This window comes from Pholis gunnellus, assembly GCF_910591455.1.
Source record: "Pholis gunnellus genome assembly, chromosome: 12".
Lineage (NCBI taxonomy): Eukaryota > Metazoa > Chordata > Actinopteri > Perciformes > Pholidae > Pholis > Pholis gunnellus.
In genome coordinates, this window is record NC_136539.1 from 22544898 (window position 1) to 22572737 (window position 27840).

At 40.9% G+C, this 27840-nt stretch overlaps 1 protein-coding gene across 1 annotated transcript in view; it reads right to left on the bottom strand.

The window, feature by feature from the left end:
* Positions 1-333: 333 nt before the first annotated feature.
* gdap2 (ganglioside induced differentiation associated protein 2) overlaps positions 334-27840 on the bottom strand; it is a 28382-nt gene continuing 875 nt past the window's right edge. Inside the window, exons 2-14 of the mRNA XM_079170549.1 lie at positions 27457-27683; positions 25730-25869; positions 24779-24932; positions 23975-24063; positions 23496-23572; positions 22985-23144; positions 21031-21181; positions 20040-20116; positions 18582-18658; positions 17966-18105; positions 9344-9398; positions 8072-8215; positions 334-3174 (exon numbers count right to left, since the gene is read on the bottom strand). Coding sequence (XP_079026675.1) covers positions 3133-3174; positions 8072-8215; positions 9344-9398; positions 17966-18105; positions 18582-18658; positions 20040-20116; positions 21031-21181; positions 22985-23144; positions 23496-23572; positions 23975-24063; positions 24779-24932; positions 25730-25869; positions 27457-27641 — 1491 coding nt within the window. The 5' untranslated portion in view covers positions 27642-27683 and the 3' untranslated portion in view covers positions 334-3132. The remainder of the gene's footprint in view (positions 3175-8071; positions 8216-9343; positions 9399-17965; positions 18106-18581; positions 18659-20039; positions 20117-21030; positions 21182-22984; positions 23145-23495; positions 23573-23974; positions 24064-24778; positions 24933-25729; positions 25870-27456; positions 27684-27840) is intronic.

A 27840-nucleotide genomic window follows, 5' to 3' on the forward strand; every position in this document is an offset into this window, starting at 1 on the left:
CAACAGATTGTGGAAATGAAAAACATAACTTAATTTGAACTCGGTTTTATCGCTGCTAAGAATCCACTGGGTTTCCACAGCGGTTGCAGATGTCGGTTCGGTCCAATTGTTCAATGGTGCAGCTGAACTTGAGGTGACGTTTAAATAGACCGTCAGTAATAAATAAAACCCGTATCAAACCGGACACCTGTCCTTGATTTGAAGAGTATAAAATGTTCTTCTAGAACATCAAAGGATAGATATGAGTGTTCAGCTTCATTCTTATATTTAAAAAGTTGATCTTTCAACTAAAAGAACAAACGGAGCCTTCAATTACAAAACAAACGCTTTTACAGAGAAAAATCATTTTAATCCATATATATTTTAAAAAAACAGTAACCGTACTGTAAATCTTGAAATCATAAAAGATAATATACATTTCCAGGAAGTCAAAGTTTGGCTCATAATATTTATACATTCTGACAAAATCACAGTTCAGACAAAAAACATTTATGTTCTGAGGTTGTTTTTCTAAATAGTCCAGAGCTGCGTTTTTTAACAATTCATTGTCAGATTCAGTCTTTAAATCTTTTTGTTTTTTGTAAAAGCACAAATCCTCAACGCTGCTCTACTTGGAATCATCTCACCCTGTGATTCGTCTTTTAAGAAAACAAAAAAAAGATTTAAAGACAATCAGTTGATTAAAGTTGTTAAAAACTACTTTTGATTTCGACTGCTTGCATTGATTTTCATCTCAGCCATCGAGTGAAATGTCCTGAATGATTTAAAGATGTGCACATTCCTGACATTGTGTGGCAGACAGTGAGTACATGCATGTGAAATATATATATATATATATATATATATATATTTATTGTGTTACGTCTCAGGGTATCAGACAGACGGGGTCGGCCACATAGTGACTGCTTGCAAATGTAACGCAAGCTCAGGAATGTTCTGAAAGTTTAGTTCATTTGATTTCTGCAGATTGCCTCGTTGAGGTAAAGCCTCCAGTCTGGTGGCACAAGTTAAATCAAACTGCTTTTTGTGAAAAACACCAAGTAAAGGAGAGCTAACTGTGCAAATAAAAAAGGGATAAAATAAATGAGGCACAAATAAATGTTAAGCTCCATCGGCAAATAGGCTAATTCTACTTTATCTACCTTTAAAAAGGAACAGTTCACCCCAAAATCAAAACATGTTATTCCTCTCATCTGCAGTGCTTTTCATCCATCTAGATTGTTTTAGAGTTAGTATCCGAATCTTGGCAGTATTAGCCGTAGAGATGTCCGACTTCTCTCCAATATAATAGAGCTACATGGCTAAATCAATTTAGGCTAAATGGCTAAATTTAACTAACCGTTGTCTAAATGTATGTTTATTTTTGTATTGATTCACCTGTATGTATATTTTATCATTAGTCTTTCTATCTTTCAATCACCGCGCAGACGGAAGCGTGCATCTACTCGTGGAACGAGACGTGAACGTTGACGTAGCGTTAGCTGGTAGCTGTAAGCGTTGGCTAGCTCGTCGTGCTAGGTGAGCTAGCAGTATCGAGTATAAACGCACACTTCCATCTGCGCGGCGATACGGCCGGTGGTAGTTCCCACATGAAACTGGTCTTAACTGGTTGGCGGATAAATAGCACTACAGCTGAGAGGGAACATTTGTATTTTTGGATTATGGGGTGAATTGTACCTTTAAAACAAAGCGATGCCTTCTTAATGAATATCAGAAGAAGCAGAGCTGCTGAAAGACAAGATGTGACATTAATGGACAATTTGGAAGCAAAAACAAACATGAACCAATAAGTTGGTGCAGTGAGAGAATGTTTGTAATTCCTATAAATCTTCGTAAAGCTGCAGACAGGAAGCAGCTTCAGGCTGATTTAACCACAGCTAGGTCTCTTGATTGACTCGTGATTAGAGATTAATTTAGATTAGTGCACCGATTTCATTTAATGAATGCCTTTATTGTTTAATGTATAAAGTTTTAAAAACTTTCCCAGTGGCTCAGGTGACTAAATGGTCTTTGTGCAACCAAAAGGCATTCAACTCATAATATATATATATAACATTTTCTGTTGATTGATCCGTGAAGTGTTTTTAGTGCTGTTAACATTAGTGACAGAAACCTTCCACACAAACCATAAAGTGAAAAAGAATGACAAATTGCAAACCTCCTACGAAAGAAAATGCAACAGAGCATCAGAACTTCGACAATCCTTGAACCCTTTCTCCAAACAATGCGTGTGGATTTAAAGCGAATACGTTAACATTTGGTGAAATGTGCTAATTTGCTCTCCTGCCAAGAGTCCGATGGGAAGAGAGATTCCATGAAGGTTGGTTCAAATGCAAGAAAATACACTTTTAAGCACCTTTAAAGTTCACAAACTAACAAAGAAAAGGTGTGCTTTTTTCCCTGCTTCCACTCTTTATGCTAAGCTAAGCTACGCTAAGCTAAGAGTCTTCTGGATGTTGCGTCATATTTAGCGTGCTAATATTTAGGGATAGATTTTTCTCATCGAACTCAAGGAGAGAAAGCAAATAAGTGTGTTTTAAAAAAAATGTTTCAAGTATTCCTTTAAGTTGCTAAATGGATAAACACAACTTTGTGATATGAAAGTTAATGTTACAGGATACCGAGCGTAGCTTAGCATTCACCGATTGTGACCGCAGGAGAACACGGACGTACCGAGGTGGTAATCGAGAAAAACCGTCCAGTGACGTAAAGAACGAGACGCTGTGGACGTCCAGACAGAACGACGTCATCTTACTCCAACAGCTTTCGTTTTTTTTAAAAAAGTCTGACAATATTCTGAGACGTGAGGCGAGGACGTCAGGCTCGACATGAAGCTTCATATTTAGGGATGTTGGAGGAAACTGCTGAATAAGAAATCTGGGTGTAAGGCATAATCCAGAAACCACCACCAGATCCACAAATAGTCTGTGGCGAGAGAGGGAGCGACCGCTCAGCAGACCACATGCTGCTAAATGTGGGGCTGTCATATATTTTGTCCTTCTGGCCGGGCACAGAGACGGTTCAGAGCCTTTTAACAGGAGTTCAGAGCCACACGAGGTCCATAGATTACTTCCACCTGACAGGCTGACGGCACCTTCGTCATCCCAGCGGGGAGCTCCCATCGGCCTCCTGTCACAGACTGGAGGACTGGGAGCGACGGTACGGTCCATTCACCTGGAGATGGAGGAGGAAAAAAACATTGATCGTTATCTTATACTGCATCTCACCTTGTACTCGACCTGATATCTGACGATATAGACTCTGGCACTTTGTAAACAATGATGGTGTACTAAAGTGTTCGTACACCATTTAACGTAACCGGAAGCTGTTAAAAACCGTCATTATCGTCAGGTTTTCATCTTTACGACGGTCTTTAAACACATCAAGTGTGATGAACATTTACGTCAGAATAAGCAACCAAAACGGAGCTTAAAATAGTGATAAATAGTGATACCTCATCAAAAACAATGTATTCTTCATGCCTCATTTAAAATCTTGTCCCAAATGAACCGTTTGCTTTAACTAGATTCTGTAAAAAAACATTAAATTCTGAGCAACTCAGCGCAACTATGAGTCCATGATTGACCCGGCTGAGACCAACAATTCAGTGAAACTCTGACTAAACTTCAGGCTGTTTACACAGAGAGAAGAGGCTGTAAGTAGAGGTTATAAACATGCGAGTAGCTTAATATATAAAGCACATGGAGCCTCATGTGTTCCACTACACAGGTAACACTTGTAGACACGTACACACATGTTGGATGTATAGATTCCAGTGTTCTTCCAATTTTTGTAAAAGAAATTATCAAAGAAATTCAACTTATTTTTCTCACAGAACAGCGACGCCACAAACGTATGATCTTATAGAAAATGATGCATTAATGTACATGCAACATGCACATTAATGCAGCAGGAATATTAATTCAGATTTAACAGTAAAACACTGACTTGCTTAGAATACATACACACTTCTACTTAAGTAAAGTTTGATAGAAGAACTTTGACTTGTATTGCAGTATTTTTACTTAAAATAGTGGATCTGAATATCTCTTCCACCACTGTGTGACAGAGAACACGTCAGGAGGAACACAAAGCCCCTCGGGGCCAGTCGCTAACAAAAAACGTCACAGCGGCGACATAATTAGTCTCCAGCAGGTTGATAATTAATTTGTGGCGGTCGACCCTGACGGATGCGACGGGCTCAGCATCGTGAATCAGCTGCACTCGACTGAGAAGTGTCCATGAACGCATCGTTCTGGATATCAATGAAAGAGGAACAATGCTTTGGATGACACAACAATAGTGTTAAAAAGGAAAGAATTTCCTCAGGTTGTTTGGCAGAATCCAACCAGAAAAGTCTGCAATAGGACACAATAATTACTGTTATTACTGGGACAACACGATGGACTCCAGACACAAGTGTTATAAAAAGACACTAATTATTTATCTAACAACACAAGAGGTGGTGGCTTGTTTTTGATGAAACACCATCTTCGGGGTCTTTGTTTGCCTCCCATTCTAAAAAGGTGCAGTTTGGTCTTTTTCTTTTCAAAGCAACATTCCAGGAAGGATGCAACTGGTTGAGCTCAAAGGTAACTCGAGCTCACCCGTTATTCTCTCACGCCGCTTATCAGCGTCGTATATCCGTGTTATATCATCGTGGAATACTTTGGGACCGAGTGTGTGCGTTTGTAAAGGAGGGCTGTAAGCTCTTAAAATAAGCCCTAAAAAGAAAAGTTTCTTCCCCTTTAAGAAGCTTCAAAACCTGAAATAATAGGTTTAGATAGCTTGAGCAATCTCTCCCTCTTGTTTATGAATGAGTCGGGAAGCCGACAGCAAAGACTCTGGTCAATGTGGTAGAAATGAAATGAGTTCCACAAAAGTGTTCTTAGTCCCTGGGAACGTTATTCCGGTCAAACAATAAAACAAATGTCAATCGAATATTCTTTCTTTTAGCTCCGTTTTTGGTCTCCACCAACTCCTGAGGGAAAGAAATCGAGCTTTTTAGCTGCTGAATGCTCCGGTGTGTTCAGCAGCTAGTCGCTAACTTTGTCTGTTTACTGTTTAGTGTTTAGCAGGTGGAGTTTTTACAGCTTTTGCTCTGAAAACAGCTGCCTGATGCAGCCAAAAAACACCACAATGAGTGAACCAAAATAGTATAGTGGGACAGCGGAACAAGAACATGAAACTCGCTATAAAACTCTTTAAAGCTGATGTTAAACAAATAGAATAATCAGAATCATATATACCAATGATCTGTGCTCACAGCTTGCATCTGTACTGTACGGTTTCCTCCTTTAGTGAACAAAAAGGATTCACTATTTCCTGGAATCCAGGACCAGAACTGTAATTCAACCCAGTAGAGTGAACTATTTCTGGGTAACAGCATCACCGGTGTTGATATGAATCTTATTGCCCAGTTAACCGGGCTGGCTGCGGGGCTGAAAACATGGGGAAATGCACCGTACTCCAACCTCAGAGGAGGCCGGCCCTTTGTGTTCTCATAAAGTCTAAAAGCCGACCTAAAAATAAAGTTCCTGATGAGTAAGTGAAGCCAGTGAGAACACGACAGGGCTTCTCAGACTGCACTCAGCCCCCCCGAGGTGTTTGCTTTCATACGAGACCAACATTGTGGAAACTTTTTAAACAAACTCCCGAAGACGAGTCATACAATGTTCACTCAATATGGTGTTAACATCCTTAAATATCTTTAAAGTCTAAATCTAAAGCCTTTACCAAACAAAAACATCTCTAAATTACTCTCGTGACAATTTCTGACTGCAATGTTTGTCAGAATGAAATGATATCTGCTGCTAGTTTTACTCTTCATTTATAGTAATATCCTCAAGCCAGACCAGGTTTACTGCAACGAGCATCTAGTACTCCATATGGAATACTTTACCAAAACACAGTATCTCAAGCATCAATAGCAAGTACAGTTTATGACAGGACCGAGTATATACATGTTCAAATGTTAAAGTTATTTCTATTTTATTTGAATCCTTTCTACGGTATTTATTTTTTCATTATCTTGTTTTGTTTGACTTTGTGTCTCAGTTCACAATCACAAACGTGTTAATTGTTTGTTGTATGAAACGAAATGTTCGGATTCCAGGAAGATTAGAATCCTAAATAAATAAACAATAAATAAACTGCTAACAACATGCCTCATAGTAATAGTACACTAATAGTATTACCACTTCTAATCTAATACAATAGATAATCTAATCTTACTTAATATTTTTAACAAAAGTCCGATATAATATGAATCATTTAAGTATCCGTGATGACGTCCAACAGACAAAGAATATCCTAAAAGCAGGCGGTAGAACCTTTAGGTGTGTTTGAGTCGAGCTTTGTTTCTGGAACAGTGTTCTAGTGTTTGTTTATGTAATGTTCACAGTGAGCCGAAAATAATAAAAAGAAGGTACCATGAAATAAAACGACCCCATACATGTAAAAAAAAAAAAAAAATGCATTTATAAATCAAAATCCAATCTTCATGAAATGGTGCATGGGTCTAAAAACATGGTCTCCATTTGTGCCCATGTGGAGTCCAAGTGACTCAAACTCAACCATTTCAAAGAGGCCGTTTCCCCAAACGAGACACGCTAACATTCCCCGATGGAGCTTTTGAACAGTCGTCAATAAGTCGCTCCTGATGTTAAATCGTGTCCTGACATCTTTGATTCATGCGTTCACGTGTCACCACTGGAGAAAAACAAAAACGACATTGTCAAAGAAGATTCATGGAAAACTTGTTTGAGTCCTGACAGAAGAATCCAAAACACGCAATGAGCTAAAAAAGGTCAACTGGACCGAATAACTTCCTCAATCCAGAATCCTCAAGACAACGTGGGAAAAGACACATTTATACGTTTGATCGGCCAACACACACTGAGAATCAGACGCCAATCACGGATCATTAGGAACACACAAACACAAGCACTGGATCTATTTTATGCGTCTCAGAAACTGGACATGAAACCCGTTCTGATGTCCTAGCTGGCTTAAACTCAGAACATTCACACTGCAACACTTTCTTTAAAGCTATTGATACCGATTCAAATATCTCCACATCAGATCCCAACGTTCAAAGGGAAATCAACACAACCTGGACATTCTCAGTTAAACGGTGTATAGGTTAACTGAGTTATAGCTGATATTTCTGGAAAATGCACACAAACACAAAAGCTGATTGTTTCCCCGTTTCCTTCCTTCTCTGGTTTACACGAGTTAGAAGAAGAAAAACATCCAGCGGAGATAAATGAACAGGCGTTTTGTCCTCATTCACGTTAAAAAAAAAACAGCTGATGAGTAAGAGCTCGGAGGAAAATAAACAGGGATGTAAACTCGTTTCAGTGTTTAGATTTGAAATCTGCGAGAGGTTAGGTTTCCATTAAAACACAATAAACCGGAGAAAGGATGTGAGGCAATAAAGTATGGAACTGGAAACACAGCATTGTGACTCCTGTGAATGCAGAAGACTTATGGGAAATACAAAAAGGGGGCACACACACACACACACACACACACACACACACACACACACACACGGAAGTCACTGATTATACGTTTTAGACATCAGAGCTCTTTAAAGCTGCAATATACGTCTTTTTTAAGGTAAAACACAGGGTACCCAAGGTGGAGGAGGAGGAAAAACACTTTTCAACCAATGCCGAAGTGTCTTAAAGCTGCATTCTCTCTAGTGTCCACCAGGGGGCGACTCCTCTGGTTGTTTAGAAGTCTATGAGAAAATGACTCTACTTCTCTCTTGATTTATTACCTCAGTAAACATTGTAAACATGAGTTTATGGTCTCAATCTCTAGTTTCAAGTCTTCTTCAATACAGCATGATGTTCATTTAGTAAATGATGGTCCATTTAGAGTCAAACAGACCATAAGGCAGGGGATGCTTTAGGGGCGGGGCTACACAGTGATTGACAGGTCTCTACCAGAGACGTATTCGGCGTCTCTACGTCACTCCTCCTCAGTCCAGACATGGTCACTTCCTGTTCATTGGTTGCAAAAAGCCAAGATGGACACCTTCTCTCATGTAATGTGATCTTACCCGTGCGTCGTACTCCAGGACAAACGGAGGAATGTCGATCTGCTCGGGTTTGACGCAGGTGAAGAGCTGCTGCAGGTTGTCCAGGTAGCGAACCTTGTCCTTCATCCCCGACACACTGAAGGTGGTGAAGAACCACGTTGACACCTGGAATTAAAAAAAGAAGAAAGAGAGAGAGGGACACTTCATTAGTTATAGATGGTATTTGATCTTCATTAACCAAAAAAAACACAACACTGAACACAACTCTGTAGAGTAAACAGCAGAGCTAGATTAAACCTAATGAACCTTTAATGATCCCTGAGGAGAAGTTTGGCAAACAGAGCAACGAGGACTGAGAGTCCAGAAAACAGCGAAGAAAGAGATATAAACCAGAAAGCACTCAGAGACGACGCATCTCAGCCAAGGCTGCACCATTATCATTATTTCAAATCAGGGTAAAATAGCTGCAAGTTTTTGATTTTGCATCTGGATCAGCATCTAAACACATTTTTGGACAATACCTCATATTGGGAAAGTTAGCCGCTAATTTTTGCAAGGTTGCTGTGTTTTATTTTGCATTTATTGTTGACAGTCGTGGCGGGTTATGTGAAGTATGACACAATTAGTAACACATTTACCAAACCAAGTATCGTAATTTTCAAATATTTTTTCCGTTTTAGATTGAAAGTTAAGATTACTTTGATTAGCGTCGCCAGTCTTTGCCTTGTTTTCTTTTTTATCAAGTTGTAATAATTTTTCCAGGCAATAAAGTAACTATTTAGATTCTGAATATGTGATCAGTTTATCCAAACAACAGACATTCTGAAATGTACGCCGGTGTTTTTGGAGCTGTGGGAGAACGTCCGGTCGGCGTACAAAAAGCACATCGACAGTCGTTTAGTAATAACTTTCAATACCAGAAGGGGTAGACACAGTTCTGCACTGCATGTTTAACCAAGTGGTATCCAAAAATATTAATACATTTGGTGATAGATAGCCAGCTAGAAACTAGCTAACAGACAGACAGGTTGGATAAATTCGCTCTTTGGATGAGATAATAACTTTGTCGACCCTTCTGGCAGCAAGAGAAATTACAAAAATAGTTGTACGCTGTTGAATGTTCCCCGATATCATTTACTGTCAACGTTACAAGAGTTAAACCATTGCGTAAGAACAGGAAGTGGAAATAGTGGGCGGGGCAGCACAAGGTAAATACATTGATGTTGATCCTTTAGGCCTGAAGCTCTGTTGACACGGCAAAAGATCAATAACATAAACAAGACGTACTCTTACCTTAGAGCGAAATGTCGGATGCACAAAGTAGAAGGCCTTTAAATTATTTTTAAACCTGCAACAACATAAAACAGAAACCTTCAGGGTGAATACTTAACAGCAAGGAACGACTCAGAAAACAAACAAGGACAAAGATCAAGAGAAAAGGATTAATCCTCTGACGTGTTTGTTTAGTCACTGTAGTTTTTTCCCCCCAAAGGTGCGACATCTCCAAAAAAACACAACTTTTTGGACAGTCAGATCCACCAACATCATCTACCAGACACAAACGTCTGCAGCACACCAGTGAAATACAGTAGAAAATCATCATAGCGCTCTGAAATAGTCACTTTTTAGTGTTAAACAGGGTCTCTGCACATTTACAAGTACAAATGTAATAAGTAAAGACATTTTGTAATACCTCTAAAAGAAAAAAGAGGTTAAGGCCATGGTACCCTTCTATTGAAGACACTGCAGTTCTAATGTTTGTTCCTTGATAAATAAAAATGTGACGGATAGTCTGATCAAATTGTGTAGTTCTTCCTTCTCAACAGCTGGAAATATTGTCCCAGACAAACGCACAAATCCCTCCCGTTTGGGTAACATTTGCTTAAAACAAAAAATCCATCTCTTCTTATAAAAATCAAACCATCTATGAGTGATCTGTTTTTAAAGACCCGTGAAGTTTAATCACTGCTGTCTCACAACATTCAGTTACAAAAGTGCAAAACTGACTTTTCAGCTGGACTCTGGATTTTTAACCACACCAGCAGTGATTCATCTAAAGTCAACAACTATTGAATGGATTGTCATTAGTGGCGTAACAGACAGTTGTTGATCCGTAATGATCCCCCTCGCGGTTCGGCACGCATGTGAACCGTGGATTAATTCCACACTTTAACGTTGACCGTCACAGTGTGAAATGAAGTTTTACTGACAATCGTTATCCTCAATTATTCAGTAGAACATGTGTTTCTAGTCTCTGATAATGTTTCATTATAAACAACCAATCAACAGGAGAGCTAGTAACGTTAGCAGCACCGCTAACGGCTAACCAACGATCTTTTGTTTCCGTATCTTTTGAATATTGTGTTTTTATGAAGAAAAAAAAACAAAATCACTATAAATTACTATTACAAAGTTAAAGGATAACAATCATTTGTATTTTTGATGGTTTACTGACTTCAGAGTGGATGAAATGATTTTTGGGACGATGACAAAAAAATAAATGGTCTGGATCCTTGTAGACCAGCTGCTATAATCAAACAACAAAAGGATCTGCATCTGTTAATATGGATCATCAATGATCAGCAATTAGTACCCGCGTGATCAGGCATCTATAGAAGTTATATTTGCTCCCTTTTTTTTTGTGCTGATCTGATCTGAACCGTGAGTTTTATGATCCGTTGCATCTCTAATTGGAAAAGACATTCATGGTCCCCAGAGGGTTATTTCTAATTATTTGAGGTTTTGCGGCTATACCCTGAACTTTCCTCCAGTGCTGCCATGATGTCAAAATACACCAACATTCAGCCAAAATGTTGGTTCTTCACAGTGTATAGTAAGTAATTTCCTCCAGCATCACCCACAAATCAAATCTGACTGCAAGATATCCCAGAATTGCATTTTTTAAATGCCAATGTTTGTCTGAGTTGATGTTTCTGTAATATTCTGCATTGGACAGATGTGTTTAGTTGTTGCACTAAGCTGCAACGATCAGAACTAATCAGTTCTCAGAACTGAAGTTAAACTTGTCCACAAGGTTGAGCCAAAACAGCCTGCAAAGAGAACTCCTTTTAGTCACTATCTCCATGATCTCATCCGCTGAGCTCACGGCCAGAGGTGAGGATGGGAATAGACCGGTAAATGGAGAGCTTCACCTTCAGACAAAAGGCTCTCCATAGCCAAAACCACAGATGGTGCACCAATCCAATCTCACATCACCTCACGAAAAAGGACCTCAAGACACTTGAACTCCTTTCACAAAAGGGGGTAGCAACCCCAGACCCAATCCACTGGTTCTCTGGCAAAGCACCATGAACTCAGAACTGAGGCGTTGACCCCCGTCCCAGCCACTTCACCCTCGGCTGCAAACAGACCACAGTGCGAGCTGGAGGTCTCGGTCCACTGAAGCAAGGGAACCACAATCGTTGGCAAAAAGAAAGCAATCCTGAGGTCACCAAACCAGTAAAAGCCAATCGAACTCGAGGTCTAATAATAGGGAGCACACTCTCAGCCCCCGTGTTCAGTTGAGATTCACTGGCATTGAGTTCACTCACCGGGTGAATCTGGGACAACAACAAACCTGAAGTAACCTAAACTGTACTCGTGAACCAAATCTCAGTGACTTGACGCGTCATCTTCAATCAACTCAGCACCGTTAGAGGAGACTTGGCAGCTCATTTCATGGCAGTACTCTGACAATAACACGCCACATTTGTGACAGTTGGCATTGTCATGCTACACACAGTGGTGGTCTGGCTGTGGTGAGCCGCATCTGCTGATATAACACAAAACAGTCGACCTCCAGAGGGAGAAACTAGATCTTTTAGCAGATGGGAATCAGGAGTACTGAACCATGACGTGGGGCTTCTGCTTTGGTCCAGCTCAGGACCCCTGGGAGTCGACAGTAATGATCTCCCTCATCTGTCTCCTGGAGAAAGTAATCAACGACTCCCCACTTAGCCAGACAAGTTTTGGAAACTTTTGTGCGTTCATGTTTGGCTTTAGTCTTCCGTTTAAGGTCGTCTGGAGCCAAAATGCATCTGCAGCCAATCAATAGCTTGATGGGTTGAACATGCTAGGCCATACAAGGCCAGGGTTAGTGGTTGTATTGTCTATGTAGCTGCCTCAACAAGCCAAAAGAGCAGCAACTGCTTGAAAAGTGACATACGTTTGGGCACGAGTAGAAACTCTACAAGTTTAATAACGTTCACAGATTAAAGTTGTGTTTATATGAAATGTGACCTATGAACATGATCTGAAACAGACTTTTGTGCTGCTTGCAGAGGAGAATTAAGTACAGCAAGGACCCGAGGAAAGGGTTTGATTCCCACCGGAGCTATCCGGCCCCACAAAAGTTTATTATACACAACCGCTCAAAAGTTTGGAATCAGCTGATGTTTTTCTTCTTCCCTTCAATAAGAAATATCGTAACAGAGATAAAAACGGTATAATTCAGACGCCAAATGTTTTATTTACATTTGAAATAGTGTGACCTCAAAGTTAGAAGAATGAACCGCTTCAAACTTCCATTCGGTCGATGTCCCCACAGTGTTGCATGAGAGGGAAGAAGACTGTTGGAACTTGGATGTTGAATTTAATTTCCAGTCCAGAGAAGTGGAAAAACCCTCGGTTATTATTATTGAACCACAACGGTGAAACTAGGCTCTAAATATTGAGCAGATCTGTCTTTTCTTTGGGCCTTCAGCGGACCACTCAATGGTTAGATTGAAGAGGTTGAAACTGCGATTCTTCAGTCCGTAGAAGAGCTTTGCTAAAGCAACACATTGCCTGTTAATTCCAGCTTTCAGCATAATTAAAAAATAATTGACACTAAATCAGGAAGCCATTCCTTTTTAAATATGTACATATTTTGATGCTTAGCTTTTAGTTTATTCTACAAATGACTGCTGATTTCTTTCAGCTTTGTCTCTTTCAGTTTCACAGTGTGGTTGAACCATTATAGAGCATTGTGTTCTCTATGTACTAAAGTAAACAACCAATTGTCTCAGCACACATTCTTATAGCACCCAATAATTTGTTCAAACCAGGCGGCAAACTCCTGTTCTGCTGAGTGAAGCTAATGCCAAAGTGTCTTAAAACCTGCATTCTCTCTAGTGTCCACCAGGGGGCGACTCCTCTGGTTGTATAGAAGTCTATGAGAAAATGACTCTACTTCTCTCTTGATTTATTACCTCAGTAAACATTGTAAACATGAGTTTATGGTCTCAATCTCTAGTTTCAAGTCTTCTTCAATACAGCATGATGTTCAGCATCTCTACGTCACACTTCCACTTTCCAAATATGGTCACTTCCATGTATCTGTTGAAACATGGCGATGGACGTAAACCAAGAAATCGTGGACGTCACGATGACTACGTCCACTTCTTATCTACAGTCTATGGTTCAAATCAGAGCTCATGGATGGAGCGTTTCTAGACTACAGCTTTTTCAAGTCAGGTATTTCCTACAGGAAACAGTGCTGGGTATTGTTTTAAAAAAATGACGATGCTTGTACCATTACCAGTATCCCTAAAGTCATCTCGATACCAATAAAGTACTTCACACCCATCATGTGAACGGAAGCTGTGTGTGTCCCTAGCCAATCACTGCCGTCCTCGACCCACTGTGGTGGGACCGACAAGCTAGCGTGACATGGTGGGTATCAATCTACAGTCTGAGAGATAGTACAGTTGTGGATGGCGGCGTCCACAAGGAGTGAAAGAGGTTTAATAACATTGACATTTTAATGGTGATTAGCATTAAACCCCTGAGCTACAACTCTCTGAGATGAATCAGCGACGGTGTGGTCGTGGATAACCACGGTCATGTTTAAATGGGGTTTCCCCTCTTCCGATGAAAGGGGAAGTTGAATGAAGGTGTCTTCATTCATAGTTTTTGTATTTTGTGTGGCGCTCTCTTAATTCTCCACTGTGACTAAAAATAACCAGCAGATGACTTTTACAGCCGCTGGGTGACACATTTATCTTGTAAAGAAAAAGGGGGCAAACGTCAAGAATACCTTCCTACATTGTAGGAAGTCTTGAGGGCTTAATTGACTGAATTTTCCAGACAGAAAAAGGTTGAAGGTGTGGCGAAACCAACTGAATGAGCCGACTCAGAAAGGAATGAATGAGAGAAACACGGGGGTTGAAATGACTGCATGGAGTTTCCCACTGACACAGGAAGCTTGTTTGGTTGTGGTTACCAGCAACTAGAAACGTTTAACACATTGAGCGCTGGAGTTTCTCTTTAAGCCCGTTAGGAAAATACAGAATGATTTTGTAGTTTCTCTATAGATGCACAATTTCCTCCAGTTTGAGTAACATTTGCTAAAAAAAAACTCCCAGTTGTTTTAGGAGGTGATGAAGCCTTTTCTCTTTAAACTAAACTATATATTCGTGATCTGCTCTTTAAAATCAATGAAGCGGATACGAATCACTGCTGTGTCATCGTTCAGTTAGAGAAGCACAAAACTGAACTTTCTTTCTATGAACATGTCGACAGACGACAAATTCACGGCCCTGTTTAGGAAATTACATTTTGTATTTTAGGCAGAGCTTAAAAATGAAACACACTTTGGGGCATTAAAGGTGGAATACCAAGTAAAGAAGCTTACTTTACAAAGGAAACGTATTTATTTGGGGTTACTAGAAAAATAAACTTTATCTCTGGAACTATGACAGTTTATCCTATTTCTGGTTGTGTGCCTTTATGTTGATGTTCAGATTAGTTCAGATGTTTTATTAAAGATTTTTTGTTAAATTACTGTGTATGATGATCAAGTGGATCACGATAAAAAAAAAAAAATCATTTTTCCATGAATGTACCAAACAATAAATCTCTCGCATCATTTTAAAATCTCATTTATTCTAAAATTCAGCCCGATATATCTTTGGTCTTTGGACGATCTAGGTCCTGGACTCAAACTATAAGTAGCCTGGCGGCGCACTGTGTTGAAGAACATTATCATCACAGAACTGTGGTTTCTACTCTGCTTTCCATGTGGAACTGTGAACAGTTCTGGTTTTTATTTGGAGGATGTGGCTCCTATTTAGCTCAATGAAATAAAATAAAAGGTCGTCAACGGTGAACCTCACCCAGCAGGATGTCTGGTGCTGATACAACATCTGACTGCTTGTGTACAGTACTTGATGAAATGATGACACAGCGCGTTGAAACTCTTGCATTAACCAATAAAAACAATCTTTGAAGTTTCTCATTAGAAATCCCTGATTTAGATCCAGGCATCTGTCGGGTGTTTGATACAGCAAAGCTGGCAGACAGATTATCATCCATATGTTGAATTTCAGATGAACAGGAATGTTTATTTTAAGTTTGTCTTCAAATATAAAGACACTGGCTCCATCCTGCATTTATCGAGTGTAAGATACGTTTGTCTGCGTGTGATTCAGACTAAAATTTAAACCTCCGAACCACAAAACCTACCGGCAGGTTTGGAAAACAAACCATTTCGCAAAGTCAGAAGCTGTAAGAACAGACACCAACATTGGATTTACAACTTTCCGACAGACTTTAAACACATCAGCTGTGACAAATGCACCCTTCAAGAAAAGCAACAAAATCAAAGCTCTAAAAAAACAAATCATTTTATTCTATGTCTCAATTTTGCAACATTTTACCCAAAATAAACCGTTTGCACTGGATCTGGTAAAAAAACATCAAATTCTTATTTGAGAGGAACGATTGCCGACTTTAAACACTAAGGAAGAAGAATCTACAGGATGAGACAAACGTTTTGTTCCTCACTCAAAACCAAAATATCGTTTTTTAATGAAGACGAAATGATTTAGTGCCCCATATGGTGGAGCGGGATTAAACTAAAAACAGCTTCACCTTATGACCTCATATGAATTCCACCGTTTTCCTTTTACAAAAAACAAAACAAGTGATCAAACAAATTCAACTTCAAGCGTTTTTATTCCTGAGTTCTCTCGACGTCTGTCCACGATCGTGCAGTTTCCTTTGAGGCGCAGGACTTTTATACTGCAGTGAAAATCATTGTTTTATATTTTGGATTTATCTCTTACCGCTACCCTGTTTACACTGCTGACATTGTGTTTATATATATTTATTTATTTAAAACATATAAATAACCTCAGTTCCTCTTTTGTACTGCAACTGCTGCACAACAATTTCCCTCGGGATGAATAAAGTTGTTATCGTCATCAGTTCTTCATTGCGATGAGCCGCTGAAAGGCCCATTCTTCAACCTAATCAAAATAAAGTCTGACTATTATCTCTGTGAGTGATTACTTCGTCTGTCCAGAGCTATTTCAGAACAACAATCTGCTTTCAAAAACCTTCTGATTAAGGCCGAGTCACAGCCGATACATCATCCTCAAAACACGCGTCCAAGTTTGGCTTTCCTGTTCCAAATATGGCCGCCAGATTTCCAAAACGCAGCAAAAAAAAAACAAAAGTGTTTTCCAGCTCGTTTTGCTTTTCCAAGCGTCTAAACACTGTAGCCTTGGCGGTGTCACACTGTGGCAGGAACAATGCATGTGAACTCCGATGCAGCTGCAGAAGTCTGACTGACTGAGAGCCAAACGAGGGTCAAATGACAGAAGACGTTGCATTTTATCACATCCAGCTACGGATTTGACTGCGAGAAGTTTCTCATTTCTGCACTTTTACATTTTAATTTCAAACTTAGTGTTCTATTACAATAAACAGTGAGCTGCCGTCAGACCGTCGTTCCATCTGGAGGACGTTTTTCCCCATCATTTCTTAGAAAACACCTCACGATTTATGTTGGATACGCAGTTCTGGCCGTTAAAGAGCGGAGAGACGCTGCCGGGCCGGCGCGGAATTAGCCAAATGACTGCAAACCCCAGAACATACAGCACAGAACATTAAAGCCGTGCCCCTGCGTGGGAGGGAGGTTAAAGCAATAAGAGCTGCAGAGTTTCTTCAGAGGGACGAGACAAAACAGAGGAGAGAGACTAAAACAATGGGAACTAAGCTAATGCTGCTTTATATTGGACTTCAAAGTAATCTCATTTCACAACATGTGGTGCTTTGAACCAAAATGACAAGTCCAATTATGGGAAAATGTAAAAATGTTTGTACAAAATGTCACAAAATCTATGAAATGTATTTGGTGTAAGGTTTAGATTATCTGACTTTTTGTCTGGTGAGGTTCTGTTGTGGTGGGTCAAAAGAAAAAGTAGTAATAACTACGGTGTAACTTAGGTTCTATGAGTACGAGAACTGCAGGAGGAGGAGGAGGGAGTGAGACAATGACTCTGCTTTTTAGAGCTTAGAAAAACGCGACAATTCATACACAAGGCGTGAATATTCTGCTTGTCAAACTAGAAAGTCCAGTCTTCAGTGACAATATTCAGACTGAGGAGGAGCGACGTAGAGACGCCGTATACGTCTCTGGTAGAGACCTGTCAATCACTGTGTAGCCCCGCCTCTAAAGCATCCCCTGCTTTATGGTCTGTTTGACTCTAAATGGACCATCATTTACTAAATGAACATCATGCTGTGTTGAAGAAGACTTGAAACTAGAGATTGAGACCATAAACTCATGTTTACAATGTTTACTGAGGTAATAAATCAAGAGAGAAGTAGAGTCATTTTCTCATAGACTTCTATACAACCAGAGGAGTCGCCCCCTGGTGGTCAGTAGAGAGAATGCAGCTTTTAAGGTTGCGGCCTGGACAGTAACAGCAATTGCTGTATATTTGACTGGACTGAACTCTCTCTTCAGAGTCTGTTTGGATTCAGTTGGACACTTCCAAATCCTCTTTCCCACCATGAATACTTAAAATCAATTCTATATCCCAGTAAGAAAGGGTTAAAAGGAAAAAGTCCCGTCTATGCACCGCTCCCAGAGGACGTTACTCAGACTAGCAGCTCATTTTAACGAGGAGCGTGAAAGGTCAGACTGACTTGGCGTCGACGATGTCGTAGAGGTTCTTGAGGAAGTCGGAGTCCAGGTGGTTGTGCTCGCCGGTCAGCGTGTGGAAGTAAACCATCACGTATTCCTTCACTGTGATGTGGTCCATGACGTGGATGAAGTACAGCAGCGCCTGCACACGAAAACACACACAAAATCAGTGTGCATGCCCTCTTAAATGTCCTGGATTTCCCCAAAATGTTCTATATATTCTTTTCCAGCTTTACATTTAGCACTTGGTATAATTGGTCACTCTTAACACAACTAAGTTTTACTTTCTTTTGGTTCAAGTTTGGCTGTTTTTGGTAGATGATGGTGAGTTTTAAAAAGGTACATATGTTTATTTAAATTTATAAAAAAATATGATTCTGTATTTGTGTCCAAAAGAAAATGTGGAATACAAACTTGTGCACACAAATTAAATGCATTATTTGTACACAGACACGTTAAAAACATGCACAAAAACTCATCTACTGACACGTCAAACACATGGAAGCACACACACACAACTTTGTATCTCAGATTGATATAAAGAGAAAACGTGCCCAAAGATTGACTGTAACATCAATAAAAGCCTTTTATTTTGAAATGAGCATCCTGTTTTGTTACCTTTTCGATGTCAATGAGGGTCACTGGGATGTTTCGTCCAACTAAAATCATCACCGTCCTGCCACACAAGTCCACACCTGAACACAGAACAGGTCACGACCAACATCATCATACATTTAACTTAAACCTGCAACCAGTCATTAGTTGGTTAACTTACAGCTTTTGATGATCAGCTGATCACCTACGTAAACTATAATAATCTTGTGCTCTGCGAACATATTTCCGACATGTTAAAAGACTAAACCATTTTATTTTTTAAATAACCGTTAGTTGCAGCTTTAATCAATTTGCAAATATCTCAGTTATCACTTTGGTGTATTCCATCAAATATTAGTAACAGTTGCCGTTTGCCTGTAAAAGCCTTTTATGTGAATGAGCTCGGAGCTCATTCGGCTTCTTTTGTAAAAGCTGAAGTGACGACGTCTCTTTGGAAGACGTGGTCGTCGTTACAGCAGCTCAGCCTCGTCGCGTGCGTCTCTGAAGATGTTCTTGATTCTGTGCTGAAATTCTTCTTTCATTCATGTTGTGTGTCCCGTCCACACACATGACGGTTTTATTAATTCAGTATTTGTCCTGATTAGAATACAATGCTTTCCTTCCGTGAAATACAAACATCATTAATCACGTCTTTACTGTTTCCACTTTACTTGATCACACTGCAGCCCGACACTTCAGATGCTTTTGTGCTTTAAACTCCAGTTTTGATGAAAACATTTCATGTAAACTGCATTTCTTACATCTGAGAAGAAACATAACTATTCATTTTTTAAGTAATCGGCCTATTTTGAACACCAGATATCACAATAGAAAACTAATCTTCTGAAACAGATCCGTCACTAGAGGACATGTTGATATGCAGGTAAATAAAAATACTTAACACAAGAAGAAAAGCATCAGATTCTCTTCTTTTGATTGTTTTTACACAGTAGTTACATTAGTTTTCTGCCATTTATTGTCTTGAATTTCACTTAAATAATATTGAGATTAAAATGAAATATTCTGAAATGTTATGCTTAAATATCCAAATGGTAACTTTTGGTGACAAAAAAAAAACAGCTGAATGTGTATTTTGGATGTTTTCTTTCCTTAATTTCCCATCTGAGGTCATGAGCAAACTGACCTTTAACCCCCCAAAACCAAATCACTGGAGCTAAACTGTTGCACAACACCGCCTCCTGCTGGTAATGAGATCACACTGCACCTCACAACAGCTGAGAGGGAGATGCTGCATTTCATTTAATGAAACAAAGAAAGCGGATGCTTCACCACAATAGTGTTGTGTTCAATGATGTGGAGGAAAATCACACACACACACACACACACTTCTGTAAATGCCCTTCTTTTGTTTCTTTTTCCTTCCACATTTACAGAACACAGGAGACAGATTCACTCCAAACACAGGGTTCCAGTTTATAGCGTCTGTGGTTCTCTGCGTCTCACACACACATCAACACGTACCGGTTTGATACAAAGCTTTCAGTGCAGCGATGTCTGACAGATCCTCTGCTCTCGCCCGACACAGCCAGCGGCCATAACTGCAGAAGAGGAACACACACAGACACACACACAGAAGTGGCTTTAACTTATGGTTCATGGTTGCAGAATATAATACAGTTCGGATATGCATCTGAAATGTGTTTCTGTAATATTCTCTTAGTTTAGTAGCTCTTCTCTGAACCTTGTCATTTGTTTTTTATATATTTTAATTTGTAAGTTGCCTGGGTCCAGACCCAGACTGTATAGCAAGTGGACGTAGTCGTCGTGATGTCATCCATTGGTTTGTGGACTGCAACTTTGAAGCCTAAAGTTTTGGTGTTTTGGCCGTCGCCATCTTGTTTCTTTGCCACCAGTGAACAGGAAGTGACCATATCTGGAATGTGGAGGAGTGACGTAGAGACGGCGTATACGTCTCTGGTAGAGACCTGTCAATCACTGTGTAGCCCCGCCCCTAAAGCATCCCCTGCTTTATGGTCTGTTTGACTCTAAATGGACCATCATTTACTAAATGAACATCATGCTGTATTGAAGAAGACTTGAAACTAGAGATCGAGACCATAAACTCATGTTTACAATGTTTACTGAGGTAATAAATCAAGAGAGAAGTAGAGTCATTTTCTCATAGACTTCTATACAACCAGAGGAGTCGCCCCCTGGTGGACATTAGAGAGAATGCAGCTTTAAGACATGAAGCTTTGGCTTCACTCGGAAGAACCGAGGTTGCTGCCTGAAGTAATTGACCAATGAGGGCAGCTAGGGGACTAGCGATTAGCCAATTTGCGCCAGGGGCGGGACTAACCTGAATAAAACTAGAAATGCTAATGTTGCTAATGCTACTTCATGGGACACAACTTAACTGGTCAAAACATATTTTATCATACAAAACGTGTTTCCCCCCCCCCCCCCTCCAGTACGTTCCAGCTACTTTACAATTTGGTTTTCGGACTCTTACTTCCTCTGGTGTTGTTTCAAGATGGCCGCCTCTGACATCTGGCCCTGCAGGATCTGTTTCCGCTGTTTGTCCACGTCACCTTCCATCCGGGCGAAAGCGTGGTTCCCCACCTGACCCAGATCCGACTTCAGACTCTCCTCTTCAGAATCATCTACATAAACAAACGGATGATAACTGGACCTTTAATTGACTTTACTGGCTTTGATGGATTCGTGACAGTATCGTACACAAGAGTTATGGTAAAGTTAGATGCAGCATATCCATTGAAACACAACACAATAAACCAGTAAATGATCCCGGATTCACCTCATCTTGTCTTTATTTTATTTCACTGATCCTAAATTATCTGCAAGCATGACATTATTTGTGCGTGTGTGTGTTTGTTTTTCTAAAAAACAAACCACATGTACGCTTGTACGCATGTCCACACATCCCATCGACATCCAACAGGCTGCGAGTGTCTGTCAGTGTGATTACATCAGCATGTTGTTATTGGGTTTCACTCACAGGCAGGACTGCTTGCTTTGGATCAATACGCCAAAGCCACATCTCACCACCTTTGAAGCGCCGCAAACATTCTTCTGTGCCGGAGGTCAATGGAGGCAACGGGCTCGACGCCGAACCCACTAACACATGTGCTGCTGCTATGTTCACAGCCCTCTGAGGAGGTTTATCTGAGGGTTTAAGGCTTTGAAGGGAGTCACAATGGCTTATTTCAGCCTTTTGGTTCTTCTTTGTCTGTCTTATTTTCAATGCAACAGAGTCAAATACTGCACATGCAGTCATGTAAGCGTTTCCACAGACTGTATACAAGAAGAGGACGTAGTCGTCGTGATGTCATCCATTAGTTTGTGGACTGACATTTTGAAGCTTAGAGTTCAGCGTTTTGGCCGTCTCCATCCTGACTTTTTGCAGAAGTGACCATATCTGGACTGAGGAGGAGTGACGTAGAGACGCCGTATACGTCTCTAGTAGAGACCTGTCAATCACTGTGTAGCCCCGCCCTAAAGCATCCCCTGCTTTATGGTCTGTTTGACTCTAAATGGACCATCATTTACTAAATGAACATCATGCTGTATTGAAGAAGACTTGAAACTAGAGATTGAGACCATAAACTCATGTTTACAATGTTTACTGAGGTAATAAATCAAGAGAGAAGTAGAGTCATTTTCTCATAGACTTCTATACAACCAGAGGAGTCGCCCCCTGGTGGACAGTAGAGAGAATGCAGCTTTACTTTGCTTCACTTTCCAGAACCAAAGGTTGACGCCTCGCCCTTTCTCACTTCTTTCATGACTACTGTAAAAACGGCTCAGTTTACATATAAATGGACAAATAAAAGCATAAAAAAACAACATTAAATGTCTAAGTACAGGCCTCAAACTCTTTTTTTGCATTTGCTTCTTACTGATGCACTGCTTCCATTCATGTAAAGGTCCATTGTGTAGGATTTGGCGCCATCTAGCGGTGATATTGCAAATAGTTGAAACTTCTCTCGTAGCACAACGTGTAGCAGAACGATGGAGGACGACACTAAAACTGTTGACTATTAGACTACAACTTGCTGCAAAGCTTCACATTATTACCTTTTTAAAAAATTGCTCTTTATTGTGCACTTGGACACTTTCTCTGTTTGTGCCGCCTTCTTTCTGTCGTGAAATTAAACTGGGAAAGAACAACAAACGGTTCCTCAGTGTGAGACGAGTGAGGACAGAAATGGAGCGGAATAAGATAATAAATGCTGCATGTGTGACTCTCACAGCCTCAAAGCCACATCAATTGATGTCGGGCTGTTTTTCATTGACACAAGAAAATGAGTCCAAAATTAAATATCAACCACTTGGGGAAAAAATAGAATAATGAAAGTGACATGAAAGTGAAGCACATTACGTGTCCTTCCTAATGACGGGAAAACATTTCCTCACATTATATATTTGTTTAAAGGTTCGAGTACCTTCCAGGGTTCCCGGTTTCTCGGCGATGCGGATCTGTCTCTCTGGGACGACGGGTTCCCCCTCAGAGTTGCCGATGTCGGCCGGGATGAGAGGCAGGCTGGCCTTCTCCTCTTCCTCAGAGCGAGGGTAGTACAGAGGCAGCAGCTTCTTATACACTGGCTGAGAACACACACACACACATTAAGGCCCAAATATATCGTCATACTAGACAGCAGGGCAGCATATATTCAGATGACAAAGTGTAAATATCAGTGGTAACCACAGGGGGCAGGTTTACATTTTGAGTCACATCACTACACAGAAATGGTAAGAAATAAATATATAAATATCTTTCTGAATACACTTCTCAGTTGCCCAAACTGTGACTAACGTGGGATGCAGTATTTAGGGAGCTGGCAGTGACTGAGAACACACACACACACACACACACACACACACACACACACACACACACACACACACACACACACACACACACACACACACACACACACACACACACACACACACCTCCTCTGTGTCAGACACAGCGAACACCACCGCCTCCAGGCTGCTTCCATGATTCTCCAGGAACCTGCGCACTGTTCCTATGAACACACACACAACAATTAAAAGAATACAGATTGACCATCCACTGTTATAAAATGTCTGCTCGTTTCAAAAACCTAAAAGACTTTCAGTAAATCTGAAGAAAGAAAGAAAACAGAGTGAACGTGTGAATTATAAAATCTCTGTGGATGAAGAGACTAATCCCGTTAGCATTACCTTGACATTTACTTTAGAAAGTAGCAAATTAAAAACACAAAGTGTGTTTTTATTTGTGTGCATTTGCAAAAGTATTTAAAGAGACGGTTTGGATTTATATCTGTGCGGTCTCCATTCACAAAAACAGTCATTTAACTTCACAGAAGTTGTTGGTCTACCGCTGCATTGATCTGTTAGTTTGTGGAATTGTGGTGTTTAAGAGTGTGTGTGCGTGTGCGTCTTACTGAAAGCGATGTGTGCAGCGTCCTCCAGTGGGTATCCTCTCTTGGTCGTGCTCACCACACAGAAGCCGACAGACGCCATCGACTGCTCTCTGAGGAAACAAGAACAACCAGCTCACACCTACTGTTCACCAGTAACAGCTCTGGAGAGACGGTTTCCTCTCACTCACTCACACACACACGATAAAAGCACTAATTTTATATATGTAAAAATATAATGTTGTACTAAAGTATTTGATATATTTTGCTTCCACTACAACCAAAAGCCACTGAGGCTTTGAAAAGCCTTTCCTCTTGTTGTATTTTTAATCTTTAACATGTACACCGTGTGTCGCAGCCAGAAGCTGTAAAAACAAACATGATCATCGACGTTAAACTTCCCAACAGTCCTTGAACACATCATGTGTGACGAACGCTTCCGTCAAGAAAAAGCACCCGAATCAAAACTTAAAGTTGTGATAATTCATAAAGAATTACTTTACTCTACATTCATTCAACCAAAATAAACTGTTTGCACGAACCAGATCCTGTAAAAACCGGGACGCCATGATTGTGTGACCGACAGTCACATGACAACAATGCTGTGAAACTGTGTGAAAGCGCTTAAGAGGAAGTAGAAATGTGAATAGTAAGATTGAACACATGGAGATACAAGTTTTCTGAAATGTCTTAAATATGCAAATGAGGCATTATCTAATGGTAACTTTTGGTGAATTCAGTAGAAATCTGTAAATATTCAAAGTAGTAAAACAAAACCAAAGGTCTGGGCGTTGAGCGGATCAGCTGTTGGATGTGATGGAGTCTTACGCGGCGAGCTGCATGGTGTTCCTGTAGCAGCTGTGCAGCGAGCTCTCCGCCGCCGTCCGGTACTTGGCTTTGTACTTCGGTCCCACCGTGTGGACGATGAACCTCGCCGCCAGGCTGAAGCCTTTGGTGAGCTTCGCCTCTCCCGTCCGACATCCTGCACGCAAAACAAGTTATTAGATCCATTTCAAACATGCAATAAGAAAACAAAAGAATAAACAACAGATTTTAAATAAAGTAAATAAAAAGAATACGATTTGTTCTTAAAGGAGCAGGCAGAAGTAAATACCTTCTACCTCTTTGTACAACTTAAAATAGTAACTTAATGTTCATCACACACATAAATAATCATCTCAATATATAAAACAATAATGTTCTCAAAAACTATTTTCATACATTTTTCTAAATTTATTTGCTTAATTTCTTCCAACTTTCCATAAAGTCCATAAATCTTGCACTTAGGAAGTGAAATATTTCTTGCTTCGTATGTTATTTGTGTCGTCTTCAATTCTACCAGATCCACGAACGTCAAGCTCCCGACTTTAAAAACAATTCACTTCAGACGAGAGTTAACACGAGGTCCGTATGACTGTACTTTAGTTATAAAACGATGTATAAAACAGTCTGATAATGATCCGGATCACTTGATGCCAATCGAAACGAGTGGACATCTGAGCCGCTCCACCCAGTGAGGAAGGCCATGAAATGTGGTCGAAAGCTTTGGAACCAAAGAGGACGTTTCTCCTTTGAGTTGGGAGTTCTTTCGTCATCGTGAGACGTGTTGTGGACGTACGCTCTCTCAACGAGAACATGTGTGAACATTGAATTTCTTTCTAAAAGACATCGGACTGTAAATCGGAGCAGCGTCAGCGGTTCGGACCTCGTGGGTTCTGCTTTTGTCACATGTGGTGTTCTCCCGCCTCCGGACTCGAACCCGGACTCTCAGCTCCGTACCTTTGAGTTTGAGCAGCTCGTCTCTCAGCTCGGGTCCGGCCAGCCGGTGGACGCTGTCGGACACCGGGTTCTTGTCGCTGAGCGACTCGTTGCTGGTGTTCACGATGGCGGTGCAGTTCAGCAGAGCGACGTCCCCACAGCTGTTACAAAGAGAAATAAAGAATCATCGTTAAATCACAGCTCTTCTCTCACACGCGCGTGCGTTTTGGTCGTATCATTCTTTCCTGAAGAGTCCTAATGGAATATCACTTTATTCACTATTTCTATAGAACACACACACACACACACACACACACACACACACACACACACACACACACACACACACACACACACACACACACACACACACACACACACACACACACACACACACACACACACACACACACACACGACGTTAAGTCAAAGTAAAAACATCTTATTTTATTGGTTATTAATTCAGGTTTGTTTGGAGAGAACAATGAGGAAGTGTGTGTGTCGAAAGCATTTAGTCACAAGTTCATTACCCAGAAGGAAGCGGGTTTGTTCTACGCCGTCTCTCTCAGGTTAATAAAACATGAGTCACAACGCTGCCAGACACAAACTCTTCCTGAGGAACAGAGTCGTCTAAATGTTAAGGTTACAAATACTCAACGAGTCGCTGCTTCACACACACCGACTGAGCCGCGTCGACACAAGACATTCCGGTCTCGCCCTCCGCCCGCGTCTAATAATAAAAGCATTATCTGCTGGAGGACCAGTTAGCCGGGTGCATCACACCTTTGTCCAAACATTGGGAACACGTTGACGTATTTGACAGCAGCAACAAGCTCGTCTGAGAGTGTTTGGTGGTTAAAAAGGTCAGATCCTCAACAAAACCACCGAAACAGGTAACGACACGGGAGAATTATCAACCCATCGAACCCAAATCATCGGCCGGTTGTTTGAAGAACATAGAAAATCATAATTTAAAACTTGTATAAAATAATGTAGATTGTATAATGACCTTAAACTTGAGGCCAACAATGAATGAATGAATGAATGAATGGTATCACCGCTCACGGTCACAGGCTCACAAGGTGCCGCCGCTCGAGGAGCTCCGGTCACGTTAGAGCAGCAGGAATGTGAGAACAAGGCGCTCACAGAGAGAACCGACGGTCATGTGGTCCTCTGCTCAAAGAGGATTTAAGAAGAGGGGGGGTCTGGACTCCTTGAGCTGGTCCAGGAGAGCACAAGAAGAGACACAAAAACCTCCCCGAAAAAAAAAGCTGAGTTTGTATCACTGCTGCTGAGTTTTCTCTGGGATGTATTGTGCAGAGAGTCTGTGTCATCTTTCATGTTTCTATTCATATCAAAGCTGATGAATTCTACTTCACGCTGTTTCATGAGGGCTGAATGCTTCAGGGTCTGGACTTCAGTGCTGCAGAGTGAACATTGACTGAAGAGTGCAAAGGGCACGCTGCTGGAGTCTGACCTGAAGGAGGTTCTGGTGAACCTGCATGAGTTCATCTGGTTTCACCAGAATCCGACCCGGTGGCTCCGATGACGAGCATCAAGAATAACTCTATAGAAACAGACCATCTTCTCGCTGATGGTCTCTTTACTGATGGAGGTCTGATAGAGGATCAGGACTACACTGAGACTGGTTCAGGACCAGTTAAAAGTTCCTCACTGTAACTTTAAAGTTTGACGCAAGAGACATTTTCACCCGACAGCAACCGTGTGAGGAAACAAGTGTGACTCACAAGAGAATGATCTTGCGGTTGATGTCTGGTCTGAAGGGGAAGGGCGAGGAGAAGACCTCCTGGCTGAGGAAGCTGTCGCTCTGGTCCCGCGGCGTCTCCTCGCCACCATCCTCGCCCAGCTGCTGCTGCCACGTGGGGAGAGTCTGGACGTCCACGAACTGGGAGCGAGCGCCCAGAGGGTCCATCCCGCCTCCGGGTCTGAAGGATGACGCTGGACCTCCAAGCAGCTGCGTACAAATCAGAGTGTTGTTCACTTCTGATGGAGAATCCTCTCAGGACACAGAAGCACTGATCAATTACTTCATTGGCTCCACAATAACCATTCTGATTGGATAACTAATCAGGGCTTTAACTACAATTAATTATATATTCATTTTATCAAGT